Raw genomic sequence first — 26,559 nt, 5'->3', positions numbered from 1 at the left:
TTATCTTCCAAATGTCAAGCAGGAATCAGAGTAATAATGCTGTAAGGTCATACTGTGCTACGGAAAACATACAGTTATGACATATAAGGGACTACACTAAAATACTTCATTGTTACTGAAACATACTACAATCAATTTGATTTTTTTTTTCCTTGACAAAGTATTACATTTCTTATTTAAGTTTGTTTGAGGGTTTTTGGATTTTTTTTCCTGCAGGAAACAAGAGGAATGAGGGAGCTGTATTTTAAGAATAAGGCACAGCAAAAGAAATAATTATAGTCATTATACTAGGGCAGTATTTTCTCTTAAGTTCTCCCTCCACCTGCCAGGCTGTAGGAGATTTGTCACCTCGATAATAGAAAGCGTCTTGTCAACAGCAACACTGCCAATATTGTGATGAATATCCAGACATGATACTTGAGTTCGGACAAATAGGACATAAGTTAAAAGTATAATAAAAATGCTCATAAACTAACTTCTTTATTAGCTGCAGAATTGCAATACAGATTAATAATACATATTCATCACACAGAGAGCTTCCATCAAACTGTTGTAGATTGTTTTCAAAGTGATTTCATTTGTGGATATACAGTCAAGCAGCTCGTGGTAGAAATGGGAGAAAGGTTCTGCTCTAATAGGCAGTTTTATGCTCACCTCTTTCACTCACTCAGTATTGTCCAGAAGTATTTCCTTGATATGGGGGAATCTGCTGGAGATAACAAAAATACTTTCATTGAAACATCTTTATTTTGAAGCTTTTCCAGTTACTTAGTTCCTTTTCTAGATTACAGATAGATTAATGGATCATTGAAAAGGATACATGTGTCCTTTTTTTTTTTTTAAGCAAAATTCATTAGTACAAGTCCTAATATGGGAGATATGGTGGCTAACTACATTTCCATGTTGTACCAGTAGAATGTTTCTGTAGCAGGATCAGTTATAAGGCACATGTAAATGCTTAATGCTTTTGCTTTAGAAACGCAGTGTAATGGAAATGCTGAAAATGCTGGATTTTTCCATTTTGACAAGGGACAATCCCCCCCAAATGAAAGTCATACAACCAATACCAGCTTCGCTAAAATAGAAATTCTGAGTGTGTTATCCAAGTCCAGTCTCCTGAAAGACTAACAGCTTCCTCGTGACGGGAAGAGGAAGGGAAGGCACTCATCTCTTCTCTGTGGTGACCAGTGACAGGACCTGAGGGAATGGCCTGAAGTTGCATCCGTGAGGTTTAGGCTGGATATTAGGAAAAGTTTTTTACCCAGCAGGAGATTGGGTATTGGAACAGGCTCCCCAGGGAAGTGGTCACAGCACCAAGCCTGACAGAGCTCAGAAGTATTTGGACAACACTCTTGGGCACAGAGTGTAACTCTTGGTGCGTCCTGTGCATGGCCAGAGCTTGATCTTGAAGGATTGCATCCAACTCAGCATATTCTATGATTCTAACAACTTCTGTTAAATACCAAGCACAGCACACAGGCTTCCATGCACAACTATTGTTTTTTAAACGCCAAACCCTCTATTTATATTTTTTTCCCCCAAAGGAAAGTATAAAGAACCTAGATGCATAAACTCCATGCCACAAATCAAGGAGCAAAACAAGCCAAAGGCTGACAGGAACAGAGTAGTCGATACTGCTCCAAACGAGGGCAAGAGCTGATCCTTGTCCACGCTTAGGGTTTCGACGTGATTTTACTCGTCTTTCAATCAGGCAAAAGCATTTACAGAGTTCGTCGCTGTTTCGTATTTTATTTTATAAGAAAAACACGCTCGGCGATTCCCCACCGGCCGCAAAACAGCAGCGGATGCGCCCCAGTCCCTCATGGGGGGCGGTGGAGCAGGGCGGGGCCCTGTTGGGAAAACTACAACTCCCAGGAGGCACTGCCGCCGGCCCCGGGGGCGCCAGCCGTCCTTCGCGCAATGCACGCTGGGAGTTGGAGTTTCTTCGCACCCGGCTCTTCCCCTGAGCGCCCAGGCGGTTGCGCGGGGGAGCCTCAGGCACCCAGCGGCCTGGGTCGGGCGGGGCGCGTGCAGTGCGGAGGGGCCTGGGCGGGCGGAGGTTACCAGGTAACAGTGAGTGTCTGTCTGTCTGTCTGTCTGTGTCTGTATCCCTCCGCCAAGGACCGCCCCCCGTGCCCCCGGCAGAGTGGCGGCCAAGATGGCGGCGGTGTCTGAGGCAGGAGCTCTGTGAGCGCCTCCGCCGGCCCTGTTCCGCCGCGTCGGGCGAAGCGAGGCCGGGCCGCTCCTCCGCTGTCCGAAGGCGAAACGCTCGTCCGGGCAGCCCGGGCCCCGCAAGTGGCGGCTGGCGGTGGAGGAGGAGCCAGGCCGGGTGACCTCCCCTCCGGCGCGGGGTGAGCTGCCTTCTCCTGCCCCTCGCGCGGTGCGCTGCCCCTTCCACGTCCCTTTCCCGTGGTGGCGGCGGGGCCGCGCCGGTGCAGTGGGGCAGGGCGGCGAGGAGCGGGCAGTGGGCTCGGAGGCAGGTCCGGGACGGCGGGGAAACCGTGCGGCGGCAGCGGGCTGTGCGGGCCGCGCCCCTCGCACAGGGCAGGGCGCGTTATCCGCTCTCCAAGGAGACGCCGCCGCGTTCGCGGCAGCGGAGGCGCCTTGACCAGAGCCCGCCTACCCACGCACCCCGCGGCGCCCGGGCTTTGGCGCCGGGAAGGAGCGGGATTTCCTCCCGCCGCCTCCGGGCCGGGACCGCCTCGCCCGCCTCAGGCAGCGAGTGGTTCGGCCGGCAGAGCCGCCGGGTCATCGCTCGCTCGCCGGCCCCGTTGGCGGCAGCGAGACCCACCGGGCCTGGATTCGGTGCCCGCCGTGGGATCGGAGCAGGTCGGGACGGCAGAGCTTGCGGGCGCTGGGAAGGCCCCGGCGCTGGAAGCTGGAAGTGCCGGGCGCACCGCCCCTAGCCTGGGTGCGTGAGTGCTGCTCGCGTGAGCGCTGTCCGGTGCGGCAGGCGAGGATTTGCTCTGTTGACTGCTCTTGTACGATGATATTGTATGGTTTGCTTTTAATGAGTTAATGCCCAGTGAGGAACGCTCGTCTTAAAAAGAAATGTTTGGGCCCATTTTCTGCCTTTATGGCGCTTTGATGGCTTTTTGCAAGTTTCTGTTTTCGTTTAATATTTTTTTTTTCTTTCAGAACTTCTCTTTACAGTATTAGATGCTCTAGAGAGCTCTTGTATTCATGTGAATGCTATAGGAAAAAATTCTCCAGAGCATCTTTATTGTAGAGAAAAAAGTCTTTTGAAGTACATAGCTTGGTTTGGCTTGCATGCTAAGTAGTATTTCTTCTGTGCGATCTGCATATTGCTGTTATATGTACAGAATATGTTTTGACTATAATCTTACATGCTTCAATTATAATGCTATATGTTATCTGAAGTTACTATTTCTGTAGAAAATATACTTGAAAGTCATCTCTTTTTTTCCCAAATTCCTGGTGAATGTTGTAAGGCAATAGGTACATGCTCACATAGCTTTTATACAGATCCTATAACTTGCAAGAACCAGAAACTGGCAATGGGTTGCTGTAGATAGATAGATAGATAGACAGATAATAGGAAGATAGCAAAGCTTTTAGAAGAGGGTTTTTTTGTAGAAAGAGCTGGTAAAATGAAAACAAAGAAAAAATGCATGTTGATGAAATGTGTGTGTGGAGGTGGAAAGCACAGCTTCATGTGAAAGAGAAGAAAAAAACCTGGCTGAACCTCTTCGTGTTTTTCAACTGAGTTAAAGAGGTAAAATACCATCAGAGCTCTCTGATCTTAAACTTGTTTGAATATAGTTCATTTGGAGGTATCAAAGACTATAATATGAATGTTTAGAAACTTTCCCTTTGGGAAGGGCACAGTTCTGCTAAAACACTTTAAAATCCGCTTGCTGGAAATAATGAAGATACGGTTATTTTTGAGCTGTATTTATCAGGGCATGTTGGTGTATGCCCAGTCTCCTTGTTTGAGAATATTATTATTCAGAGTATTCCTTCTGGGGCAGGGAATTTACTTTTGAGGTAATGAGGGTCTCCTATAGCAAAGATAGTTGAGAACAGCTTTTGTGAAAGTTTTAAGAAAAAGAAATGAGTAGTTACTTGCATTATGTAAAAAGCAATACTGCCACTTCTTTTTACAGTGGGAAGCAGGGAAAAACTGCTTTTGCTACAGTTTTAGTAGAATTATATAACATGGTGATGAGGAAAGGGCTTACAGAATTGAACTGTAAACCCAGATGGCCTCTAATCTTCCTCATTATGCTCAGTGACATAGGTCAGGATACAGTGTCTGTTGAAATGTTGGATCTTGCACATCTACAAAGCTGAACAGTGTATTGGTAACTGAAGAAAGTTCTTTAAAATCATGGCTGTTTTTAAACTGATAACGATGCATTTGCTTTAAACACTTGTAAATTTTAGCATGAGCTTTCCTGTGAACTTTTTATGGGATGCTTGTGTTTCTACATGAAAATAAACAAAATGTGAAAGGGCACACTGTGTTCTAATTTTCCAGCTGAATCAGACAGATTACCTGAAAGTTGCACAGAAGCCAATATACCGTTTTTGTATAGTCATAAGGTTAGGCGTATCAAGAAGTTTATCCAGTTCTAAACGTCTGGGGTTTTTTTTTAAATTTTGGTATTCTTTGTTGACCATCTAGTTCATAGGTGGTACCTTCTGGTTGCATGGCCTAGTGGGCACTTCTGCTGGGATGAAGAAGGGAGTATGAATTCTTGTGCAGGCACAGTAGGGCAGAGTTCCCAAAGTAGCAGGCACTTACACCTGTTATGCTTGCACCTGTGTTATGGTTATGGCTGTGAGATGCAGAAGCGGAATGACTCCTGACTGCGTTACTGTGACCGAGGCTGGCACACTGCCGAGTGGAGGTGTGGTTATGGTGTAAGGAGCATACCTGGTAAATCCCATTTCCTTTATGATTTAGTAATAGGCTGTGTTTGTATAGGAATACTATTGCTTTGTGCAAGTGTGCCTACTGAGAGGGCTGTACTGTGTGATTTTTATTGAACCCTCTACCTAAGCAAGATAGGTGTACTAGGACAGCTATTAAACTTAGTTCAAGATTAATCTGTTTTTATTTCTGGAACTGATATTAAAAAAACCCAACAAACTTCTTAGATACTTCCTAATCTTGAGTTTCAGGTGATTTATTCACCTGCACTCTGTGAAAATTAATAGTAATAATTGCCGTAAAATGTTGAGAAAGTGGTTCCTATAGATTTTTCTATTTTTATTTTTTCAGTTAAGGTTAGAATTATGTCCTAACATAGTGGTGGAAATGAGCTGGAAAAAGTAAATCTCTGCAAGACCGCTTTTCTTCTTAATCTGTAGCAGTTCTTCATAGGTAAAGTTTGTAGCTTTGTGCAGTGGAATTGTGCCAGCAGCACTTAGCAAATATAGTTATGTATTATTCACCTTTTGGAACAGGCTAATTTAATTTTACTGTCATAAAGGAATACTTTTTCCAATCTTTCAACTTTAACATTTCTTTTTACTTCTAATGTCAAAACAGGAAGTGAAAATGAAAACTTTCAACATTTAAGTTGCTTTATATTGCACAGAGTGACACTGATAGAGAGCAGCAAAGCGCTACAAAACCCACATTATTTTGTTTTGGTAGAAACTGTAATGTAAGTGGCAGGTCATTCACTGCTTAAATAGCTTAATGTGGGGCAATGAAGGTAAATTAAGGTAAAATCCTTTTACTGACATCTGTTTTCCTTGTATTTTTTCGAGTGTGTCATTCAGTGCTCTGTTGTCAGCATCTCAGTCTTAAAATGAATGTGAAAGTTTGACATACTGAGTCTCCAAAGTCACTAATTATATTGAATAGATGTCACCCTGTGCCTGAAAGTGTAGGCTTTATGAATTACAAAGCAGTCTTTCCAAGCACTGTATAGTTTGTTTTAAAGTGAGGGCAATTGAGATCCTCAAAAAAAGAAAGTTACTTTCATAGATCAGAGGTTAAAAAGCCCTACTTTTTACTTCTACTACTTTATTTTAATGAATGTTTAGAAACTTTCCCTTTGGGAAGGGCACAACAACTACTACTTCTTTATTTTTTAATGCCAGTTTCTTTGTTCATCTCATTGATACATTTCTAGTAACACAGTTTAGTAAATGGGGAGTTTGGTTTCCTAAACAGCTTTGTGTTTGCATTTTATGATGAATATGTAGTTGCCTTCTCAGATCGTGAATCTTTAACTATGTAAACTGATTTTAATGCAGCACATTTCTTTCAACTATTTCTTTTAGATTGTTTTTATTGATTGCTTGTCATGGCAACAGGAGGTGGTCCCTTTGAAGAAGGCATGAATGATCAGGACTTGCCCAGCTGGAGCAATGAGAGCCTTGATGACCGGCTGAACAACACGGTAAAATTATTCTTTTCTTTCTGTTGCCATTTGATGCTGTACATTAGAATTACCAGATAGATTCTGTTAGTGGCAGGTAACAATGCAAACCTGTAAGCCTTGTCAGTACAGCTTTACAGGTAAATACCTGGAAAAATGGAGGTAGATGTAAGTAGGCAATGAGTAAAATTCAGAGATTGTGAGGTCTGTAGAGGTATTTATGGCAAATGTTTTGGGTAAATAAAGTAGCTAGACACAAAATCATTGTAGGTGTCATGAAAGTGAAAGCCATAATTTAAAATTTCTGAGCTCCTAAAAGTGAAAGGGTCCACAACAAAGAAGAAAAAATACAACTGGAGCTTCATTTGAAATTAATTTAATGCATTTAGGATGAAATGGATTTAAAATTTCCCGACAAGCTATTCTTAATTATGCAGTGGAGGAAATTTTATTTTGTAAAGTGACATTTGCTCTAGAAAACTTAGTTCATATTTCAATATGGCTTACTGTTTTTACTTCTAAAAGAGAAGTAAACTCACAGGGTGAAAACATTTGCTTTTTGCCTGTGTGGATAACGAGTTTTTATTCTCTCTTCTTCCCCTTAAGGACTGGGGAAGTCAACAGAAGAAAGCAAACAGATCTTCAGAAAAAAACAAGAAAAAGCTTAGTGGGGAAGGTGAAACGAGACTTACTAATGAAATATCTCCAGAATCTTCACCTGGAATGGAACGACAGAAGACCAGAACTTCTCATAGTTTTCCTCATGCTCGATACATGACTCAGATGTCTGTTCCAGAGCAGGCTGAACTAGAAAGGCTTAAACAAAGAATAAACTTCAGTGATCTGGATCAGGTTTGTGTGAATACTAGCTCCCACTAGAAAATGTGACTACAAAATGTATTGAGTTATCTCTTAACAATGTGACAGATGAGTAAAGAATCCTTTCATAGACGATTAAGGTAAAAAAGAAAAGCTTATAGGCCCCATGACAACCAAATCAAAATTCTGGTGTTGAACTTCAGAAAATAAGGGAAAGTTCAGGACCATGGCTTTCCCTTGTTCAAGAGTGTGCTAGCTGTCTTCACTTCCTTGCTCTCAGCCATTAACAAATCTCTATGTCCTTGGAGCAGTATTTCTTACTCACGGTGCTTGTCTGCCACTTGAAAATACCTGTTACATTATTTTGAAAGTCTGTTCTTGAACTGCCAGTTTGTGATCCTGAACATTGTTATCCTTGTGGATTAGGCAGAGGAGTATAATTAAAAACTGCTCCTCAGTAGAGTGTAGAGAATTTTATGGGACAAATTCTCGAGCCATAACTACTTTTTTGAACATACAGCGCATTCATCCTTCCCTTGTCCAAAACCAATGAGAAGTATGAGGGATTAATTCTTTCACAACAAGGTATGAATTTGTGTTAACAGTTTCAGAACAGAGGCTAGTTCATCTTTCCCAAAGGTTGTTACTAACTTCTTTGGTTGTGAAGATTCTTTCCATCACGATTGACTGTGTTGAGTTACAATTTAAAGGCTGGGCATAACTTCCTCCTTAAATGTATTTTAGGGCAACACTTCGCTATTCACAAGGTTCTAAAGAAAAGCTGAAGTTCTGAGGTATCATATTCTGCACAGGAATATGTTGCTCTTTTATTATTGTTCTTTTCTCAAATGTACCTGGAGAAGTAGAATGCCTTTCGCTTCAGTAAAGGTGAAGGTCACAGCAAGAATGAGGAACTGAGTTCTGAGAAACTACGGAACGTTTTTGCTTCTCATTGTTCTGGGAGGATGGATTTGCTTTTTGAAAACTATATGGCAAAAATCATTGGCACTGTCTTTAGCTAACTTTTGGCCAGTTGGTGACTAAATAGGTAACTTTAAAATCAGTCTAATAATACTGTAGAAATAGTAATACAAGCGGTGTTGAGAACATATTGGATTAAAAAACAAAGCAATTGTTCTTTCTTTTGTTTGTATATAGAGAAGCATTGGAAGTGATTCTCAAGGCAGGGCAACGGCTGCTAACAACAAACGTCAACTTAATGAAAACAAAAAACCATTCAACTTCCTGTCACTGCAGATTAACACTAACAAAAGCAAAGATCCTGCCTCAGGTTCCCAAAAAAAGGAAAGTGGGGTATCAGCACAATGTAAAGAACTGTTTGGAGCTGCTCTAAGCAAGGATTTCTTGCAAAATTGCCAAGTGCCTGCTCAAGAAGATGGAAGGGGAGAACAAGCAATGGATAGTAGCCAGGTATTTACACAGCTTATAAAGTCTACAAAATATCGACTCTTAATTTTTAGTGCTTCTTTCTAAATTTCTTTAAACTATAAATCTTTATTGGAAATATTTAACTTCCTACTCTTCTTAAACTTGAAGAAAATGTGAAACCAGACTTAATCATCTACTGTTCTTTAGAAATCCAGTTGCTGGTAATAGAAGTAATTTTCATTTTAGAGGTTGTTTCTCTTTTATACGCTTCCGGAAAATGCTCTCACAGTTCACTGTTTTCCTATGTTGATGAGCTGAGTTGTGTTTCAGCCTATGTTGACCAGAAGCCCTGTGCTTCAGCCTTGCAACTTCCCGCATGCATAAATCCATCCTTATAAAAGCTGTTGACTTTTAACCACTTGTGGAAGAGTGCTCGTAGGAGTGAAAGTACGAATATGTCCCTCTTTCACTACTTTCTTACTCCTTTGCTGTTGCTATCACCGTGTCTTGTGCATTGAATATGTTGCAGCTGCAGCTGAATGCATTCAGTAACTTCAGTGTCTTTGCAGATTGTGAGCAGACTAGTTCAAATTCGCGACTATATTGCTAAGGCCAGCTCCATGCGGGATGATCTTGTAGAGAAAAATGAAAGATCGGCCAATGTTGAGCGTTTATCACACCTTATAGATGACCTTAAAGAGCAGGAGAAATCCTATCTGAAATTTTTGCAAAAGATGCTTGTAAGTTTGAGAACATAATGTATTTATTTCTACACTGTAAGCTTTTTTTAGGAGTTGACCGTTTATGTTATGAGGGTGTTGATTTTGGTATGTAGTACCTTCCGTAATTCATTTTTACTGCCCCCTTATATAGCTTTTGATTTGTGCCAATGAAATATTTCAGGCTAGAGAAAATGAGGAGGATGATGTTCGGACTATAGATTCAGCTGTGGGATCTGGTTCTGTAGGTGAGAGCACATCGCTAAACATTGATGTGCAGTCTGAGGCTTCAGATACCACGGTAAGCTGCCTTTTAGTAATTAAGGTGCTAGAAATGAAGGCTTTATTTTGTTTTTTTCATGGGTCTTATGATAGTGTCATAATCTGCAGTTCAGTTAAAAAATAGTAAATCCCCACACACTCCATTCAGGAGGTGTCCATGCACATGTGGATTTATTTTTTTAATACAAGAAAAAAAGTAATGATTCTGTCACAACAAAAATCTAAAGTATCTTTTAAATCTTTATTCTTTCTTCAAAGTACAATTAAGGATTAAAGGTGTACTTTGGCAGAGAATTCACTGGCTTGATACAGGAAGAAATATCTTCCTATACAATTTTTCATCTCTAGGTTTGTTTCTGTTAGTGGGGAAAATTTTCAGGTGTTGGGTGAGAGAAGGTTTAGAAATGTATCATTAGTGGGCCATTATCCAAGCATCCTTCTAGTGATATGGTAGAAGCATTGACCTAATACAGAAGTTTCTCTGATTTTTTGGAAGGACAGACACTTTTTTAGAAAATGTGTTCTGAATTTATAAGAGATAAACAGTCAGTCTTCCTTTCTATTTATAAAAGTGCTTTTTTTAATATGGTAAGCATTTCTTGTAGTAGATACAAAAGCATTTTGATAACTTAAGTTTTGTGTCTTCCATTCTATTACACTGAGGAAAAGTACCAGAGAGCGGGTGCTCTTTCTCGCCAGTTAGCACACTGAATGTCCTCTGGATAAGGAGAATTTACCTGCTTGAAAATAAAACAGTTAAAACATTAAGAAGCTGTTGTAATTATTTTTAGCTTTATAAGAACTCTATCTCTGTAAAGAAATAAAATTAGAGATGTGGAAGATGCACTTTTAACTTAAAAAAAAAATTTGGAAAATGCAGAAAAAGGTATGTTTTTAAGCAAGTATCCATGCAAACTTGCATTTGTCTTAATATTTGAAAAATTTGCACTTTAGTTTTTTGTTTGGCTCTTAATTTTGCATCTAATCTCTTTTTATATGCAGCTTGAATATTTTACATGCAGAGTGCGTACTTCTGGTTGCATAATGTTGATTGCTATATGGAGCTTTATTGTAACGCAAATTCTAAGACAACTAAAAATGTCGTCGTTCTTTAGTAGATGTTATTAGATACTAGTTTTCATTATTTGACAAAATAAAGTGGGTAGGTTTGTAACTTAAGAATGCATGCTAAGTTAGAGCACATTTTCAAAACCTAACATACTAAACTATTCAATATAGGAGGTATCTTTTAGTTTGAGCTGTCGGCCCCGCATTGAGGACAAACTAGGGAATTCAGCTTCACAGGAACAGGTTACAGACATTGATGTTACACCAAGCCCTAAAGGGAAAAGTGAGAGAGCTGCTCTGAATGACAGGGAAATCTGGCCTTGTGGGATTAATAGCCAGGATCATGGATTGCTTTCAAAGGTACACTTCAAAATGTTACTTTAGCCTTAAATAGGGTTTATAGAGGCTAGTCTTCCCTGTCCCTCCATCTCCCTTATTAATTGCTTCAAACATATTTGTTACTTACAGTGAATTTTCCCACTGGATTGCTAATATGTAGCCAGCTGTCTTTTCACTGAATTAATATTTTTTGCCTAGAATATTTTTTCTTTGTATAGAGACATTTCACAACTTTTTTTCTGAATTGTTAGCATTGATGTAACTCTGTACAGTAGGTGTTGTGATTTTATGTAGATGATCCTTCTAGTTTTGTTGTTCCCTTCTTGGGAAAACATATTGTAAATGTGACTTTCAGACCCTTGGCATGGTTACACTAATAATCTGCCAATGCACATTTAAATGAATACCAAATACAGAAAATAAATTAGAAATTAGTAACTTTAAGTTGTTCCACGAATGTTTTTGTGTAGCTGTTTATATAAATATTTGGTTGGAAAGGGGAAGACTTTCAAGGAGCACGGCGTCTAAAATGTCTTCTTTTTACCCATTATGAACTTTTCTATAGCATTGTCCGTCCTGTGATTTAATTGTTAAGAAGTCTTAAATTCAATCATTTTTTTCCCTAAAATAAAAGGCTTAAATGTTTTGCCAAGCTTACTAATCTAAATGTAGAACTAAGTTTGTAAAATTATTAATGCAGTTTTCATGAACTCAAGCAAATCTGGTACTTTAGATGAAGCCTTGATTATTTAATAGGTGAGTGAGACTGAGACTCATACCCTTTTTCCCTTTCTTCCCCTTGTTCCTTCCTGTGCCGATTTCAGTGTGTGATCTGTTTTGACTCTACTCTGCTGTTTATATGGAAGGTGAAAGTTTAACAAGAATGATCAGTGTCAGTTGCAGTGCATCTTTTAGTAACATTTTGAGGAGTTTAGAATTCTGGATGTTTTCAACTTTATCTGCTGGAAAGTTGAGCATTCCTTGGTACCCAGAACTAGTTAATTAATAAGATGTCTGCTTCTATGCTGGCATTTGATGGAGAGCATTTGGTCTGAATTTTCTACTTTAGGAACTTAGTACTATGTGGATGGAAGATTATGCTTTCAAGTTAGTAGTGTTCTTTGTAAATGCTTGTTATTTTCCATTATTTCATCTGCAAGGTGCAATAATCCAACTTCAGACAGGATCAGGATCTTAACTGTGGATGTCTCATTAAAATACTTAATTTGAGTAAAAGTTTTGATGCAAATATCCAGCTCCTAATTAGCATAGGATGAGGAAAATAACTGAATTTTAATATATTTTAACTGCTCAGCATGCTTTCATTCTTTCAAACTATTGTTTGAAAACAATGTAGAGAGGATTCTGTGCATGTTTTTCTTATGAAATTGATTTACCTAATGCTGGTGTATTCTAGTATTGATGCTATAAATACAGCATACAGAACTAAATACTTTATAGGTTAGGAAAGAGTTATTGCCTAAAATTGCCTAAAACATTCTGCTAAAAATTTAGAGATTTTAGGCCAGTAAATCAATTGAAATCTTGTGTTTTATATAGCTCCATGGTACAATGCCTTATCTTGCTTACCTTTACCAGTCTTAAAGGTTAATGCCCTCTGTTATGATTTAAAAGACAGAGGGAGGCCTGGGTTAGTCTTTGGGTCACATTATGGCAGCTGACTGGCTTTGTAAAGGAAGCTTAAACCCTCAGGAGCTATTAGCACATCTTGGTGGTAGAGGCTTCTTTCTATTGGATGTCTAAATTTTTTTTTAAATAAAGAACTAACAGAAAAGTGAAGCTGTTTCATTTTTACTTTTTTCCATTAACCAGGCTGTTCATTTATAGGCAAGTTGTGCTTGGTTTGACACTTCTTTTACTAATACTCAACAGATAAATAGTTGTGGTTATGGTAATGTTGCTCCATCTCTTGCAGGCCAGAGATCCTCAACAGGAAGCTAAAGAGGAGTTGGAGAACTTGAAAAAGCAGCATGATTTATTGAAAAGGATGCTACAACAGCAGGAGCAATTAAAGGCTCTTCAAGGAAGACAGGCAGCTCTTCTTGCTTTGCAGCATAAAGCAGAGCAAGCCATTGCTGTCCTGGATGATTCTGGTATGTGGAATGATGGTGTGTATTTTACCGTGTTAGCATGCTGACTGAATGATTAAAGCTGAAATTGTGAAATACACAAAAAAGGCTTTTTTTACTGCAAAGCCTCTATTTCTGAAAAGAGTTGACAATATACCATTATAAATGATGTGTCATTTAAAAACCCAGAGCTGATTACTGTGGTTTACATGTAAAATTCTAAAAGCATGGGTTTTTCTCCTAAGAATTGGTCTACCGCTGTAGATTAAAAGCTTGCCTCTCATCTCTGTCGTTGTGTACTAGGCCTTTGGAGAAAAGAATCGGAGTGGGGATACAATGTGTTCTCCCCCTTTCTGCATCCTTCTGGATATAGGCAGTTGGTAGTTTGAGTTTTTGTTTGCTTTTTCATGATTTTTTTTTTATTTCTGTGACTGGTTGCTGGAGAGTTTATTCAATAGAAGAAGGGAGGGAGTTGCTAAAACAGTTAGCTAAGAAACCAGAACTCTGAAATTCTATGGCATGTAAATTGGGGGCATGATTCTGATAAGAGAGCACCATCATTATGTTATAACTTTCAGTTTAAAAGCTTCTACTAATTCATTTTCATATATTCCAAATTTTTCAAAGTTACCTTTGGGACACAGATGGCTTCTTGATACCTGACAAAGCAGATTTGTTTTCTCAACAGCTCAGTCTTCAAAGGGAGGCAGTTGTCCTTGTTTTGTCAGCCGTTGACATGAGAATTTTCTTCTGTTTGTTGGAAATTCATCCTTTTCCCCCCGTCCTTTTTGGGTTTTTTTTCGGATGGGCTGCAATTATGTGTGCAGTTGCAGGGAATGACGTTTTTGCACTGACCAAGTTTAGATTGAGTCTGTTACTGTTTGTAGTGGTTTGGTCCAAAATACTCATTACTGTTTATCTTCTGTGAGATAAGAATTAGGAGAAATGCAAAGCAGGCACCAAACTTGAAAGAATATAAAGAAGTTTATTAACAGACCTAAAAGAAGGGGAAAAAAAAGAAATTATACCACACCTTCAGAACTCTCCTCCTCCCCCCACCTTCCTCCCTTCTCCCACTGACAATGTAAAAAGACAACCCTTAAGATGTTCAGTCTGTTTACCACTTCCATAATAACCTTGTTCAGTCCATTTAGAAAGAGAAGTCTCTTCTTGCTCGTGCTATGAAAACAGTATCACAACGAGACAGCCACCCACTTCCAAATATTGTTCGGTCCATTCAGGAAGAGGAGTCTCTCTGCTCGCGATGTGAGTCCCTTCCCCCGACTTGCAGCTTTTCCCGCAACTGCTTTCGAGGGTCCACTCTTGAAGTTTTTTGGGGTACAATTTTAAGGTTGAGCCGTTCAGAAACAAAAACAGAGGCCCTTCTCCTTCCCTGGGAGCAAAGGGTCTTCCTCATCTTCATTGTTAGGACTATCTCTGGGAGCATCTCTAGGAACTGAGGTTTTCTCCTTTCCCATCTGGAGCAAAAGTCGTCATCTGGTCCATCTCTCCCTGTCCAAACTTCTCATGAAATTACAGCTGCGTCAGCATCTGCCTATCTCAGCGCAGGTGCTTTTGCTTACGAGCTGAACACTCCACCCCCCATATCTTAATGAAATTACAACGGGATACTCTGATATATCATAGCTTCACAACAGAATTTCAGCTTTAAGCATCTCCTCTCTCTCTTCCCTCAGGTTTTCAGCTCTTCACAGCAATGAAAGGGTTAATCTCACCTCGGCCTTGCAGCTGGAATTTTCCTTATCTAAGCGGAGAGGGGGGAGAGCCGAGCAGCTCCGGCTGCCCCCCACGGCAAGGCAGTGGGGGGTGTTCCACGGCTGGAACAGGCCCATGGCTCCAGGCTGGCCGTGGCCCAGCTCGGCCTGGCCCGCATGGGGCCCGCAGCCACCTGTCCCAGCGCCGGAAACGAGAGAGAGCTTGGGGGGGGAGTTCGTCTATTCTTAAGTGTGGATCACAGAGGCGGTCACAACTTTAAGTGGCTTAAAGAATTGTCCATATTCAAACTGGCCAGCTGATAGGTTCTATCATGTCCCAGAGGAAGCTGTAAGCACCCCTTAGCAAGGACATCCCTTCCGGGATTATGCTTGCTAACCTATGACACTGTTCCATGACTCTTTCCCGTAAGAGTTGCCATTACACTTGATTAAAGAGTATATGGGATAGTAGTTCTGTATTACAGTTAGTTCTTGTACTTAAAGTATCTAAAGTATCTTAATTTGTAAAACAAGGCACCAGTTTCTACATTTTTACAAAAACATCTTTTTTTTAAGGTTCCTTGTTCTGATGAGCTCTTGTTCCTGTTTTGCTGGTCTTGATTTGATAGACTATAGGAAATAAGGTGTAACTGCTTAAGAAAACTTTAGATTTTAGGTGTAGGAAGAGAAGCAGAGAAGTTGGTAGGTGGAGAGGTTTTAGAAAGCTGTCATAGAAGCAAGAGCCTTTGAGAGGTATTTCCTTGTTTCTTAAGTGGTTTTCAGTAGTAGCTTTGTTTCAGTAGTAGTTTTGTTCTATCTGCAGTGGTAGACCTGTGATGGAATGTGCTGTCTGCTTTTCTCAGAAATACAAAGCTCCATCTTGAGAAGTGGGTAGATGAATTAGTGGGTAGAAAATAGGATTGCTTATGATAAATGAAAACTTTTTAAAATTATTCTTTGGAGTAGGGTTTTTTCTTTGGCTTTTTTCACATGTCTACTTAACGTCACTCTTAATAACAGTTTCTTCCTGCTGTTTGTGTTGACTGACTTAAAGACGTGGTATGTGCCAGAACTGTAGGGTAGAAAATGTTAAGATTCGAATTCAACTTAGGGCAAAATAAATGTTTTCAAAATTTGAAAACAGCGAAACTTTACTATGCATGTAATGAAGTCATGATCTGTGGGGAAAATAAATAATACTTGTGCTTGATTTTTCTTATGAGCTGTTGGTTTGTATTTGGGGGAAAAGGAAGAATTAATTGGGTCTTTCAACTGCCACTTGCATATTTAGTGCCGTTTGAATATGAACTTTCAGGCAGAGGAAAAAAGCTTTCTTTTAAATTTATTTCTCTCATAAAGCTTTTTGAAGGACAAACCTCTAAGACTCTGTTTGCAGATGTAAAGATTGTAACTTACACCAATATGAAAGCTTGGTGTCCTGTTAATTTATTATTTTGAGAAAGTGAATTTACCTTCACTGTTCTTAGTTTAGCTATACTAAATAATTGCAGTTTTATTTCTAAAAAGTTTCTGTCAGCCTTTGACAAATTGGTTGCTTTCATTTTGCTCTGACCTTTTTAGCAAAACACAGAACAAGCTTAAAGTCCTTTTGTACAGTCCTTTACAAAGCAGCTCTGAGTTGTCTGTTAGTATTTTTGTAGCAGAAATCATCACTCAAGAGTAAAGCTGGTGGAAAGGACACAAAACTAAAAATATGTGCTGTATTTTAGACGGTCAGTATATTGATGTTCTTGTTAAACCACACATTTTTATAAAAATGGCCTTTTATTTCATTGCTGTGGAAAAGTATTTATATTTTCCCCTTTTTCCGTATGCCCAGTTGTAACAGAAACTACAGGTAGTGTTTCAGGAGTAAGTCTTACATCAGAACTGAATGAAGAATTGAATGACTTAATTCAACGCTTTCACAACCAACTTCATGATTCTCAGGTCAGTCCTGAGATTGCACTGTATAAATTTTGCCATTATCAGTTTTTATTCTATTTAACAATGCACTTAAATGTTTGTCTTGCTCATCTGTGTGTATTTGCTAGTGAAGTTATCAGAGTTCCCCCCAAACTTGAAAACTCAGCAGACTTAAAAATTCTTAAGGGTTACTAGCTGACTGATCTGTGCTCTGCGTCTCATGGGTTTCCATGGAAGTCCAGGGAAGTAGTTTCTTTATTGCAATTTAATTATTAACTCAGTATATAATTGGGATATAGTTAGAGTGTTTTCAGTATATTTCCCTTTATAATATTCTTTGTTGTGGTGTTGATTCTGGTGTTGAGTATAAAAGGCCCATAAGAGAGCTTTTTGTTTCTTATAATTTATTTACCTTTTTTTGTAATACTCTGAATAAAATGGAATTACTCTTTTTAGACACAGTCTGTGCCTGACAATAGAAGGCAAGCAGAAAGTCTTTCACTTACCAGAGAGATTTCACAAAGCAGAAACTCTTCAATGTCTGAACACCAGTCAGATGAGAAGGCACAGCTTTTTAACAAGATGCGAATGTTGCAGGGTAAAAAGCAGAAAATGGACAAACTATTAGGAGAACTTCATACACTTCGTGACCAACATCTAAATAACTCTTCCTGTAAGTCCATATAGGCAGAATTGGTTTTTTTTCAAGACTACAATGTTTTCAATGTTTGTGTTTGTAATGTGGTCTTTCAGCTTGCAGTGGTTGTTGAAATGCTGGTGATAAAAGCTGTGCTAGGACAATATTAATGTAAATGGATTTTAATGCTGTATAAGCTTGTGTCTCAACAAAGAACTCTACAAGTAATGATGATGAGTGTCTATTAGCACTTTGGTTTATAACATCAAAGTTGACTGATGTGAGGATGTGATGGGTTCTTTTTCTTTTAAGTCTTTTCTGTGACACATCTGGCTTGTGAAAAGCACCATATGAACGTGAACTTTTTATCACAGTACATCTGCATTTGTGTACTCAGCACTTCATGTGTTAGTAGCTTTATGGCAATATGGATTTGCTCCCTCTCTGTCAAAAAAAACCATGAAAATGTGTTCTCGTGGCAGAGACTTCAAGCATAGACCATTCTAGAGGGCCTTACCCTCTGGCCTAGAGCTTTGGCCTGTTCTTTTAATGGCTTTGTGCTCTCCTGATGGAAGCAGGCCTACTTGCTGCTCTTGATCTGTTTCTAGCAGTGCATTTGTACTGATGAATTTTGTCCTGTGGCTGGAAACAGGGGTGATCACAGCATATTCTGGTTAGCATTGAGAAATGAGGCCTTGAAGCATGCACTTGGAGAAGGACATGCTGATTTAATAGTCATGTTACTATACCCCGATTTTTCTGTGTGTATTTAATGCATATAATATGAACATACTTGGATATGATTTCAAGTGGCTGGAAGAAGCAAATACCTAATTTGGTTTACAACATATGGAGAAAAGAGCTCAGCAGAGGTAAAAAATTTGCTAGGGTTTTTTCTTTGATCAAAATTCTAAAATGTTCAAATTTTTATAAAAAAGCAATGTAGCCTTAAGTAAACCCTTAAAAGAATTCTATGGGCAGATTCACAGCATGAAAGCTTCTACTTCTGACATTTGATAAAGCTGAAAGGGACTAACTGAAATCTTGTTTACAAAAGCTACCTTACTGCTCGCTGCCTATTGGCATAGCATCCAACAAAACTTAAGGAAAAAGCTTTTGTTTTTCTAAGGAAAGAAATTCTTAACTGCTGTTTTGTATGTTGGTAGTATTTTCTGTCATTATTTTAATATGATTCAGTTAAGCAGATTCCTTATTACAAATTGTTCACATAAGCTGTATTTCTTTTCTGTAGTTTTTCCTGCTTCAAGTTCTCCTCAAAGGAGTATTGATCAAAGAAGTACAACTTCAGCTGCTTCTGGTCCTATAGGCATAGTAACTGTTGTCAACGGTGAATCAAATAGTCTGGCATCTGCTCCCTATCCTCCTGATTCCCTGGTTTCTCAAAATGAGAGTGAAGAGGATGAAAATCTAAATCCAACAGAAAAGCTTCAGTAAAAGTTCTTTAATTTTTTTCACAGTTTGCTTTAGTAATTTGGAGTGCTGCTTTTTTAATGAGTTCTGTGTTAAGTAACTATTTCCATTTTTTAATCTACCTAATTTAGTGTTACAGACTACTTAATAAACAGTCTAATACAGTTAACTGAATTCAGAGCTTCAAGTGGAAAGTTCTTATAGCTAGGCAACTGGCAGTAAACTCTAAGAACTTTAAGGTACATATATTCTTTTTAACTCTACATAGATTGGATTAATGTGCAAAAAAGATGAAACACTCCTTTTTCCTCCTCAGGAAGCTAAATGAAGTTCGTAAGAGGCTGAATGAGTTACGTGAGTTAGTTCACTACTATGAGCAAACATCTGATATGATGACAGATGCTGTGAATGAAAACACTAAGGAGGAGGAGGAAGAAACAGAAGAATCAGAAAGTGATTCTGAACATGAGGATCCACAGCCTGTTACAAATATTAGGTTGTATTTTTTTGTCATTCATAGTCTTTGTAGCTGAGTTGTTGCTTCAAGAAATCTGCAATAAATTATTTCAGTCAACCAGATGTAGCTTAAATCTGTGCTTATTACATTAACAAAATTACAGGTTTTTTAATTTGAAGTAACTGTTACGTGGATGTTTAATAATCATCTAGTCCCTGGTGTCTTATTTATTTAGATTAGCTTGAACATTTAGAAAATGACTATAAGACTTCAAAAATCTGTAATTCCTTTGGGTTTAAGCACTGAATTATGTGTATGGAATTTCCATGGAAGATGACAGTCCTAGACTGGAGAATTGGAGTAAAAAACCCCTTCAGTTTACAGAGGCATTTACAGCTATAGTCTGGCAAATCTGTGCATTAAGGATCTTCACTCTGCAGAAATGAACAGTCACTTGCCTATGGATCATAGAAAGTTTTTGTAATATAGACATATACCTGTAAAGCCTAATGTGTTGCAGATCTAGCAGGGGATAATTTAAAGCTGCTTTGATTGTTTTTAAAAAAAGGAAGCTGTTGGAGAGATGAATACTGAAAAACTCCAATGTCTGGACTAATTTTATATGGGGTTGGAGTTTGTTTGAGGGTTTTGTTGTTTTTTGGGGGGATCAGGACACCCATTCCTAAAAAAGCTAGGTAGAAAAAGGCTAAAGTAAAATTGTATCCATACCAGTTTTTAAAAAGTTAACATGAGTAATTTATTTTACCCTAGAAACCCTCAAGGAATCAGTAGCTGGAGTGAAATAAATAGCAACTCAAATGTACAGTGTGGAACTAATAACAGAGATGGAAGACATCTTAATACAGACTGTGAAATAAACAACCGATCTGCTGCTAATATAAGGACTCTAAAAATGTCTTCTGCTTTAGGTATGTTCTAAAATTTTCTAATAATTTTACGTAGTGCAGATAACTGATAGCTGTGCAGAATTTGGGAGAATGTTGTTTGATGAGCAAAATATTAAAGAGCCTGATCATTAAGCTATTATTTTCTACTGTCCAGTAATTACAGTGGATTTCAGAAGTTCAGTAGTGTATCTTTGATACTGTTTTGTTTCCTCCTTTCCCTGTTTCCAGACTGTCATAATAGGGAGAATGACAAACATCTTGATCTACCCCAAGGTGAAGATGATGAAGTGGAAGAAGATAGAGTTAGTGAAGATTCCATATCTAGTCACAGAAGCAGCCTGGGTGATGTTGCTGGAGATGCCGAGTTTGAGCAGAAGATCAATAGGCTTATAGCTGCAAAACAGAAGCTTAGACAGTTACAAAACCTTGCTGCTATGGTGCAGGTATTTTATAAATATAAACTTGTGCACAAAAATCTAGCATTCATTATTTTGTGTAATGTGTAACTCCTAATAGGAAAGAACACTGCTTAATGCAGCATTTAAAATGGTTGTGTTTAGGCTAGGGAAAAAGAGATACTGTTTGATTTTTCTGAACTCAAGGGTGCTACTTCTGAAGTTCAATTCAGGGATTTTCTTGAAGGATGCTGGCCTAGGAGAACAGGGTCCTTAGTATTTAACTTTAGCACTGGATTACAAAATATGAACCAAGAAGTAGATCAGTATTATTTTTTTAAATATTAGACTTTTTAAGATTATAGTGGATTTTCAGCATGTTGAGGTTTTTGAGCCCTAGGTTTTGCGACATTGTTCAATCAATGAAGAATGTTTTTCATTAAAATATTTTGATGTTGCAACATGTTTGACTTGCATTGTTTCGGTTTGGGGGCAGTGGTTTTTATTTATTTCAAGTGTTTTGAGGGGCAGCTATAAATTGGAAGTGTTTTTAATTTAGAATATCTCATGCTAATTTAGTGGTGTTAAAAGCACGATTTTGTGGATCTAATGTCCCTTCAGAATGCTCACATTTGAGCACCATCTAATGTAATGTCTGCATACTGAATACACCCAGGTGTATCAGAAATTAAAAGGCTTTACATGAGAACTTTAAAATCAAGCTCAGTTGGAACCTATGTTTTACAACAGCAACAGTATAAACACAATACTGTTATTTCAAGATAATACTCCTATCAAAAATTTCTCAGCGTCTAGATCAGTGTTGTTATCATCACTATAGAGATGCTAACTGTGTAGTGGTATAAATCAGAATTAGAGATGATTCAGCAGCTTCCTTAGTAAATAACCTAGTTAATGGCATATCTTCAATCTTCCTATTTCCAAGGCTTGTTAGGTGTATGTACTCAGCAAAGATACAGTATTGAGGATTGTGAGCTGTGTCATTCTTAGTCACCAGTGATCTATCTCTCTTGTCCGGCAAAGTCTTTATGAAGAATGATCCCATTGGAAACCGAAAGCAGCAGTGGCTACAGTTTTCATATTTTCCATTTGAGAACTGAAAATACAGAAATCATGAAAAAAATAAAAGCAGAGTAGAGAACCAGTACGACTATCTCCAAAATATTTTAGATTTAACTTTCAAGAGTAGTTTTGTTATTATTTTAAGTTGTTAATAATTGTATTTAACATCACTGACTGCAGTAAATAAGCAGTCCTGTTTGCCTTAGTCTCCTTCTCTTCCTCCTTCCACCTCCTCCTTCCATCTCCTCTGTTGTTTCTTCATATGCTTGTATGTTTCTGTTCACTGAGTCACAGGCAAGTGGTTTATGCTTCCCGAATGAGACAAATTATTTGCATTTATAGTGGAAGTTTCAGTAGTTGAGCTAAATAACTTTAAATTCTCTCATTAACTCAATTTATCCTAAAGTCATGATGCTATGGTGATGGCAACTTCTCAGTTCTTGATCTGTGCTAAAGATAAAGTTATTCAGACTGATTAATTTTGAAAAAATCAAAGCAGACAAACTTGACAAACTAGATTTGTTACTTTTTTTTTTGTATCAACTTGAAAATAGTCTAACTGCCTTTCTGACATCCTTTTAGGATGATGATCCAGAACCTCAAGGAACAATTGCAAATGCATCTAATATTGGTGACTTGTTGGGTGAGATGGAAGAGACAAAGCAACAACCAAACAATGTGCGAGCTAGTTCTAACAAGTTAAAAAAGGATGTGCGACTAAACGAAAAAGCTAGGTAAGCCTTTGTCAAAGGATGGTAGAATCATGCTTTAGGCAACTTCTTGCCAAATAACATGTGGATTTATTTACACAGAGAGAAGTTCTATGAAGCTAAACTTCAGCAGCAGCAATGGGAGCTTAAGCAGTTACAAGAAGAAAGAAGAAAACTGATTGAAATCCAGGAAAAAATTCAAGTGTTACAGAAAGCTTGTCCTGACCTTCAAGTATGTAGAATGTATTTCTTTCCTGTCTTAAGGTGTTGGGCAACAAAACATGAAATATCTTGCTCACCATTTTTTCCCTATGAAAATTGGAAAAAAGTTAGAATTGTTAATACTTGCATACTGTAAGCAGGTGGACTTTTAGACGTAGAGTTCTGCTTACGTCATTCACTTCTCAATGGTTCTTGCTCAGTGGTTGCTGTATCATGCTCTTAGTGTCACTGTAGTTTGTCTTCAAAAGCCTTGATAGAGTCTTCAAAGATACAGAACCTTCTGTCTTATTTTTAGACTGAAATTTGTCTGTTCCATGCTGGTCAGTCACTGCTTCTTTACTTCTCCTAATAGTAATTTCCTGGTATTTTGGAACAATGCTGTGTCTTGTAAGCATGATCAACACTTCGTTGCATTTTAGCTTAACTCTACAGGGCTTTACTGACTCTCATGCTCTTTGAAGATTAACTTCTTTCTGTGAAGTGAGCAGTAAATTATCAATACTGTGCATCTAGAACATTATATAATAATATATAAATTAAGTTTTGTTGATTCCTAGGTAAGTTTTGAAATAAATATTTAGCTTTGATTCAAAAATCCTTTTCCCAGGATACTGATTTTCTATCCTCATAAAGCCTCAACTGTGTTGGGTTATAACTGCAGGTAAGTTTTAGAAAGCTAATATACTCTATTTTACCATTTTGCTTCCTCTTTCAGTTGTCAGCTGGCCTGGGTAACTGCCCAGCAAATAGACAGACTTCACAAGCAACATCATCTCCAGCCATGAATGATTGTAACACAGCTGGCAAGCCTTTAATTGAGTGTGATGAATCCATACCAGTAGGCAATGAGGTATTTCATACTTGATATACAGTGACTTTAAAAGGGTTTAAAAAGGAGAAGTTTCAGGTGGCCTGGACACATTTTTAAGTAGTTGGCCTGGGGAGTGGAGTAGTAGTTACTTTACAAAGCATGTAGAACTTCTTTGTTTCATTTCTGGAAAGAAGGAAATGTGGATACTAAAAGGCTAGTAGAGAGCTTCTCGCAGATTCTCACAAGCTTCTCACAGTTTTCCTGTGAGAAGCTTTCATTCTCACGCAGTCTCTCATGAGAAAGCAGTTAGAGAAAAGTAAACTTGGCAGCTGCATAATTGTTACGAGAACTGCATATTGTTTGGGGTACATGGAAAATGATATTTATGGACAGGCGTTATACCGCTCAACCTGTCACCTTGAGAGGTGGTGGGTGAATAGGCCAATCATGTAATTTCTTTATTTCAAACCACACTATAAAAGATGAGCTTTCCATTAAATGTGGTCTTAGCTCTGCTTTGGTCATATCATCTGATTTGGACTTACGTCGTGATTTTCGCCGTCTCTCTGGGGATAACAGCGACAAAGGAAATACTGGCTTGAACTGGCAAGACATTTTCCCCCAAATATACCACTTGTTGCCAAATATTAATGTGAAAGTTGAATTAATTCTGAATTTTTACCATGAACATTTGATAGTGTATACTGTAGGCAGGTCATCCGTGGAGAAAATAATGGAAGTATTTGTTGAAATCTGATTTATCTTTGCATCTTCCTTTACCTTTTTCCCTGAAATTGTCTTTAATAATGATCTGGATATTACTTACTCTTTTTGGAAATTATGCTAGCATTATATTCTAGTTCTTCTGTTTTACTGCAAACAGTTATGGTCTGAGATGAGAAGACATGAGATTTTAAGAGAAGAATTGCGACATAGAAGAAAGCAACTTGAAGCTTTAATGGCTGAAGATCAGAGAAGGAGAGAGCTCGCAGAAACAATATCTACTGTTGCTGCATCTGTTAAAAGTGAAGGGTCAGAAGCTCAGTGTACTCCACAGCAGAGCAGGACCGAAAAGTAAGAGCACAAGTTATTCTGTATTAATCAGTGGGTGCTTCTGTTGTTTAATGGGATGTCAGTGGTGGGGCAGTTTCCTGTGTTCATCTGAGCACTAAATGTGATGATTTAACAGAGCAGGAAATTAATTTCTTGACTTGTGAAGGGACTGTTATTTAGCAACTTGCCAGTTTTACAGGTTTTCCCAGCATATTTAGTCTCTCCTGTTCTACCAATGGGGGAAAAAATCACCTAAGGAGAAGAAAATACATGGAAAACGCCAAATGATCAGAGTAATTTTTTTTCATCTTTACCCCATTTATAACATAGTAAAGTAATATATTTCCAAAACAGAAAGTTATTTCATTTCTCTCTCCCAGTATCAGAAGTAGAATACAAGTTTGCATTTGTGAGAATCACAGAATCAAATGGGTTGGAAAAGACCTTGAAGATCAAGTGCAGCCTATGACCTGACACCACCTTACCAACTGGACCATGGCACTGAGTGCCACACCCAGTCTTTTCTTAAACGCCTCCAGGGATGGTGACTCCACCACCTCCCTGGGCAGCCCATTCCAATGCCCAGTCACGCTGTGAAGAGCTTCTCTGCAGTGTCCAGCCTAAACCTCCCATGGCTCATCTTAAGACTGTCTTCACATCCTGTCACTGGTTGCCTGGGAGAAGAGGCCAACTCCCACCTGACTACACCCTTCTTTCAGGCAGTTGTAGAGAGCAAGAAGGTCTCCCCCTAAATCTCCTTTTCTCCAGGCTAAACAACCCCAGCTCCCTCAGCCACTCCTCACAGGACTTGTGTTCCAGACCCTTCACCAACCTTGTTGCCCATATCTGGACATGCTCCAGCATGTTAACATCCTTCCTAAATTGAGGGGCCCCAGAACTGGACACAGTGCTCAAGGTGTGGACTAACGTTTGCCAAGTACAGGGGAAGAATCACTTCCCTGGTCTTGCTGGCCACGCTATTCCTGATACAGGCCCGGATGCTATTGGCCTTCTTGGCCATGTGGTCATGCTGCAGGGTCATGTTCAGAATGGTTTAGTTCTTTTTGTTGCAAATTGATTAATTGCTGATAGACTTTAAATTGTCAACAGATTGTTTTAATAATTCATCATAAACTTGAAAAAAAAATACTCCTTTTCCAAACACCCCTCTTCTCCCTGACCCTGCGATGTTCACTAGGACAATGGCTACCTGGGGAGGTTCTACCCAGTGTGCTCTAGAGGAAGAAAATGGCGATGAAGACGGTTATCTCTCTGATGGAGTTGGTCAGGCAGAAGAAGAGGAAGAAGACGCGTCAAGTTTGAATGACAGTTTCTCTGTTTATCCCAATAACAACGTACCAGAAAATACCTATTTTGTTAAAGAAAACAAAGATAGGTTAGTAGCATTACTTGTTGATCTAATGCTTGTCTGAGTGTATTTGGAAGAGGGGGAGGAAGCATTGCATTAACTACAAGGCATCCTCACAGCAAAGGAAAATTTCTTTCTGCTTGTTAGGGAGGTATGTGTAGTGGCAATTTCTTGTCTGAGTCTTCATAGCTGCAATGTCTATGACTGATTTGGTGATTTCTTCTGTTTTCAGTCTTATTAGAAGTCTGCCTTTGAACTCTCCAGTTCTGTGGCAAGCTGCTCGTGATACTCTCATTTATTTCTAATCAGCTTGAAAGATAACTAGTCTGAAATTTTTACAGTGATACAGATCAGTCTCTTCAAAAATAGTGGTTCAGAGAATTAAACTAACTCTGAAATTTTTCCGTCTAAATTGCTGGCTTCTGTAGTTGTGGAAGCTATTTCTTAATTATTGTGAATAATTTTAACTCTTGTTTACCTGATTGACTTCCTTAATAACCTTTGTGTGATGAAATGAAAATGCCGTGTTAAAAATAATGTCTATATCTGCAGTTATTTCTTCTGGTTTTGATACCAAAATAATTTTAGTAGGCAGTGGGCTTATCAGGGGCTCGCCCTGTTAGTGTATTGTGTTGGTGGCTTCTGTTTCCATTGAGTACATATTATATATACAGCAGTAATGGAAAATACTAGAAACAAGACCCAGAAGCATCCTTAGCCCTTCTTTTTTGACAGTAATAGTCAGCTGGGGGCTTGTATTTTCCATTTGTTTAGGAT

General features: G+C 38.7%; 1 protein-coding gene across 25 annotated transcripts in view; it reads left to right on the top strand.

The window, feature by feature from the left end:
- The first annotated feature begins 1,874 nt into the window (after window positions 1-1,874).
- The window catches only part of PCM1 (pericentriolar material 1), a 44,047-nt gene continuing 19,362 nt past the window's right edge, over window positions 1,875-26,559 (top strand). For 5 of the 25 annotated variants that reach the window (XM_069013947.1, XM_069013945.1, XM_069013941.1 and 2 more), the window contains exons 1-18: window positions 1,903-2,014; window positions 6,295-6,380; window positions 6,966-7,211; window positions 8,337-8,609; window positions 9,137-9,307; window positions 9,471-9,587; window positions 12,912-13,089; window positions 16,621-16,730; window positions 17,163-17,379; window positions 18,596-18,794; window positions 19,091-19,270; window positions 20,003-20,160; window positions 20,368-20,582; window positions 22,200-22,351; window positions 22,430-22,559; window positions 23,265-23,399; window positions 24,244-24,434; window positions 25,612-25,809. In XM_069013947.1, coding sequence (XP_068870048.1) covers window positions 1,921-2,014; window positions 6,295-6,380; window positions 6,966-7,211; window positions 8,337-8,609; window positions 9,137-9,307; window positions 9,471-9,587; window positions 12,912-13,089; window positions 16,621-16,730; window positions 17,163-17,379; window positions 18,596-18,794; window positions 19,091-19,270; window positions 20,003-20,160; window positions 20,368-20,582; window positions 22,200-22,351; window positions 22,430-22,559; window positions 23,265-23,399; window positions 24,244-24,434; window positions 25,612-25,809 — 3,050 coding nt within the window. In that variant the 5' untranslated portion in view covers window positions 1,903-1,920. Of the gene's footprint in view, window positions 2,068-2,101; window positions 2,352-2,634; window positions 2,912-6,261; window positions 6,381-6,965; window positions 7,212-8,336; window positions 8,610-9,136; window positions 9,308-9,470; window positions 9,588-12,911; window positions 13,090-16,620; window positions 16,731-17,162; window positions 17,380-18,595; window positions 18,795-19,090; window positions 19,271-20,002; window positions 20,161-20,367; window positions 20,583-22,199; window positions 22,352-22,429; window positions 22,560-23,264; window positions 23,400-24,243; window positions 24,435-25,611; window positions 25,810-26,559 lie in introns of those variants that run through there. The other 20 variants (XM_069013962.1, XM_069013961.1, XM_069013960.1 and 17 more) reach the window with 12 other exon arrangements.

This window comes from Aphelocoma coerulescens, chromosome 4 (genome assembly GCF_041296385.1).
Source record: "Aphelocoma coerulescens isolate FSJ_1873_10779 chromosome 4, UR_Acoe_1.0, whole genome shotgun sequence".
Lineage (NCBI taxonomy): Eukaryota > Metazoa > Chordata > Aves > Passeriformes > Corvidae > Aphelocoma > Aphelocoma coerulescens.
Note: the sequence above shows the minus strand (reverse complement) of the source record. Positions and strands in the feature narration are given on the sequence as shown.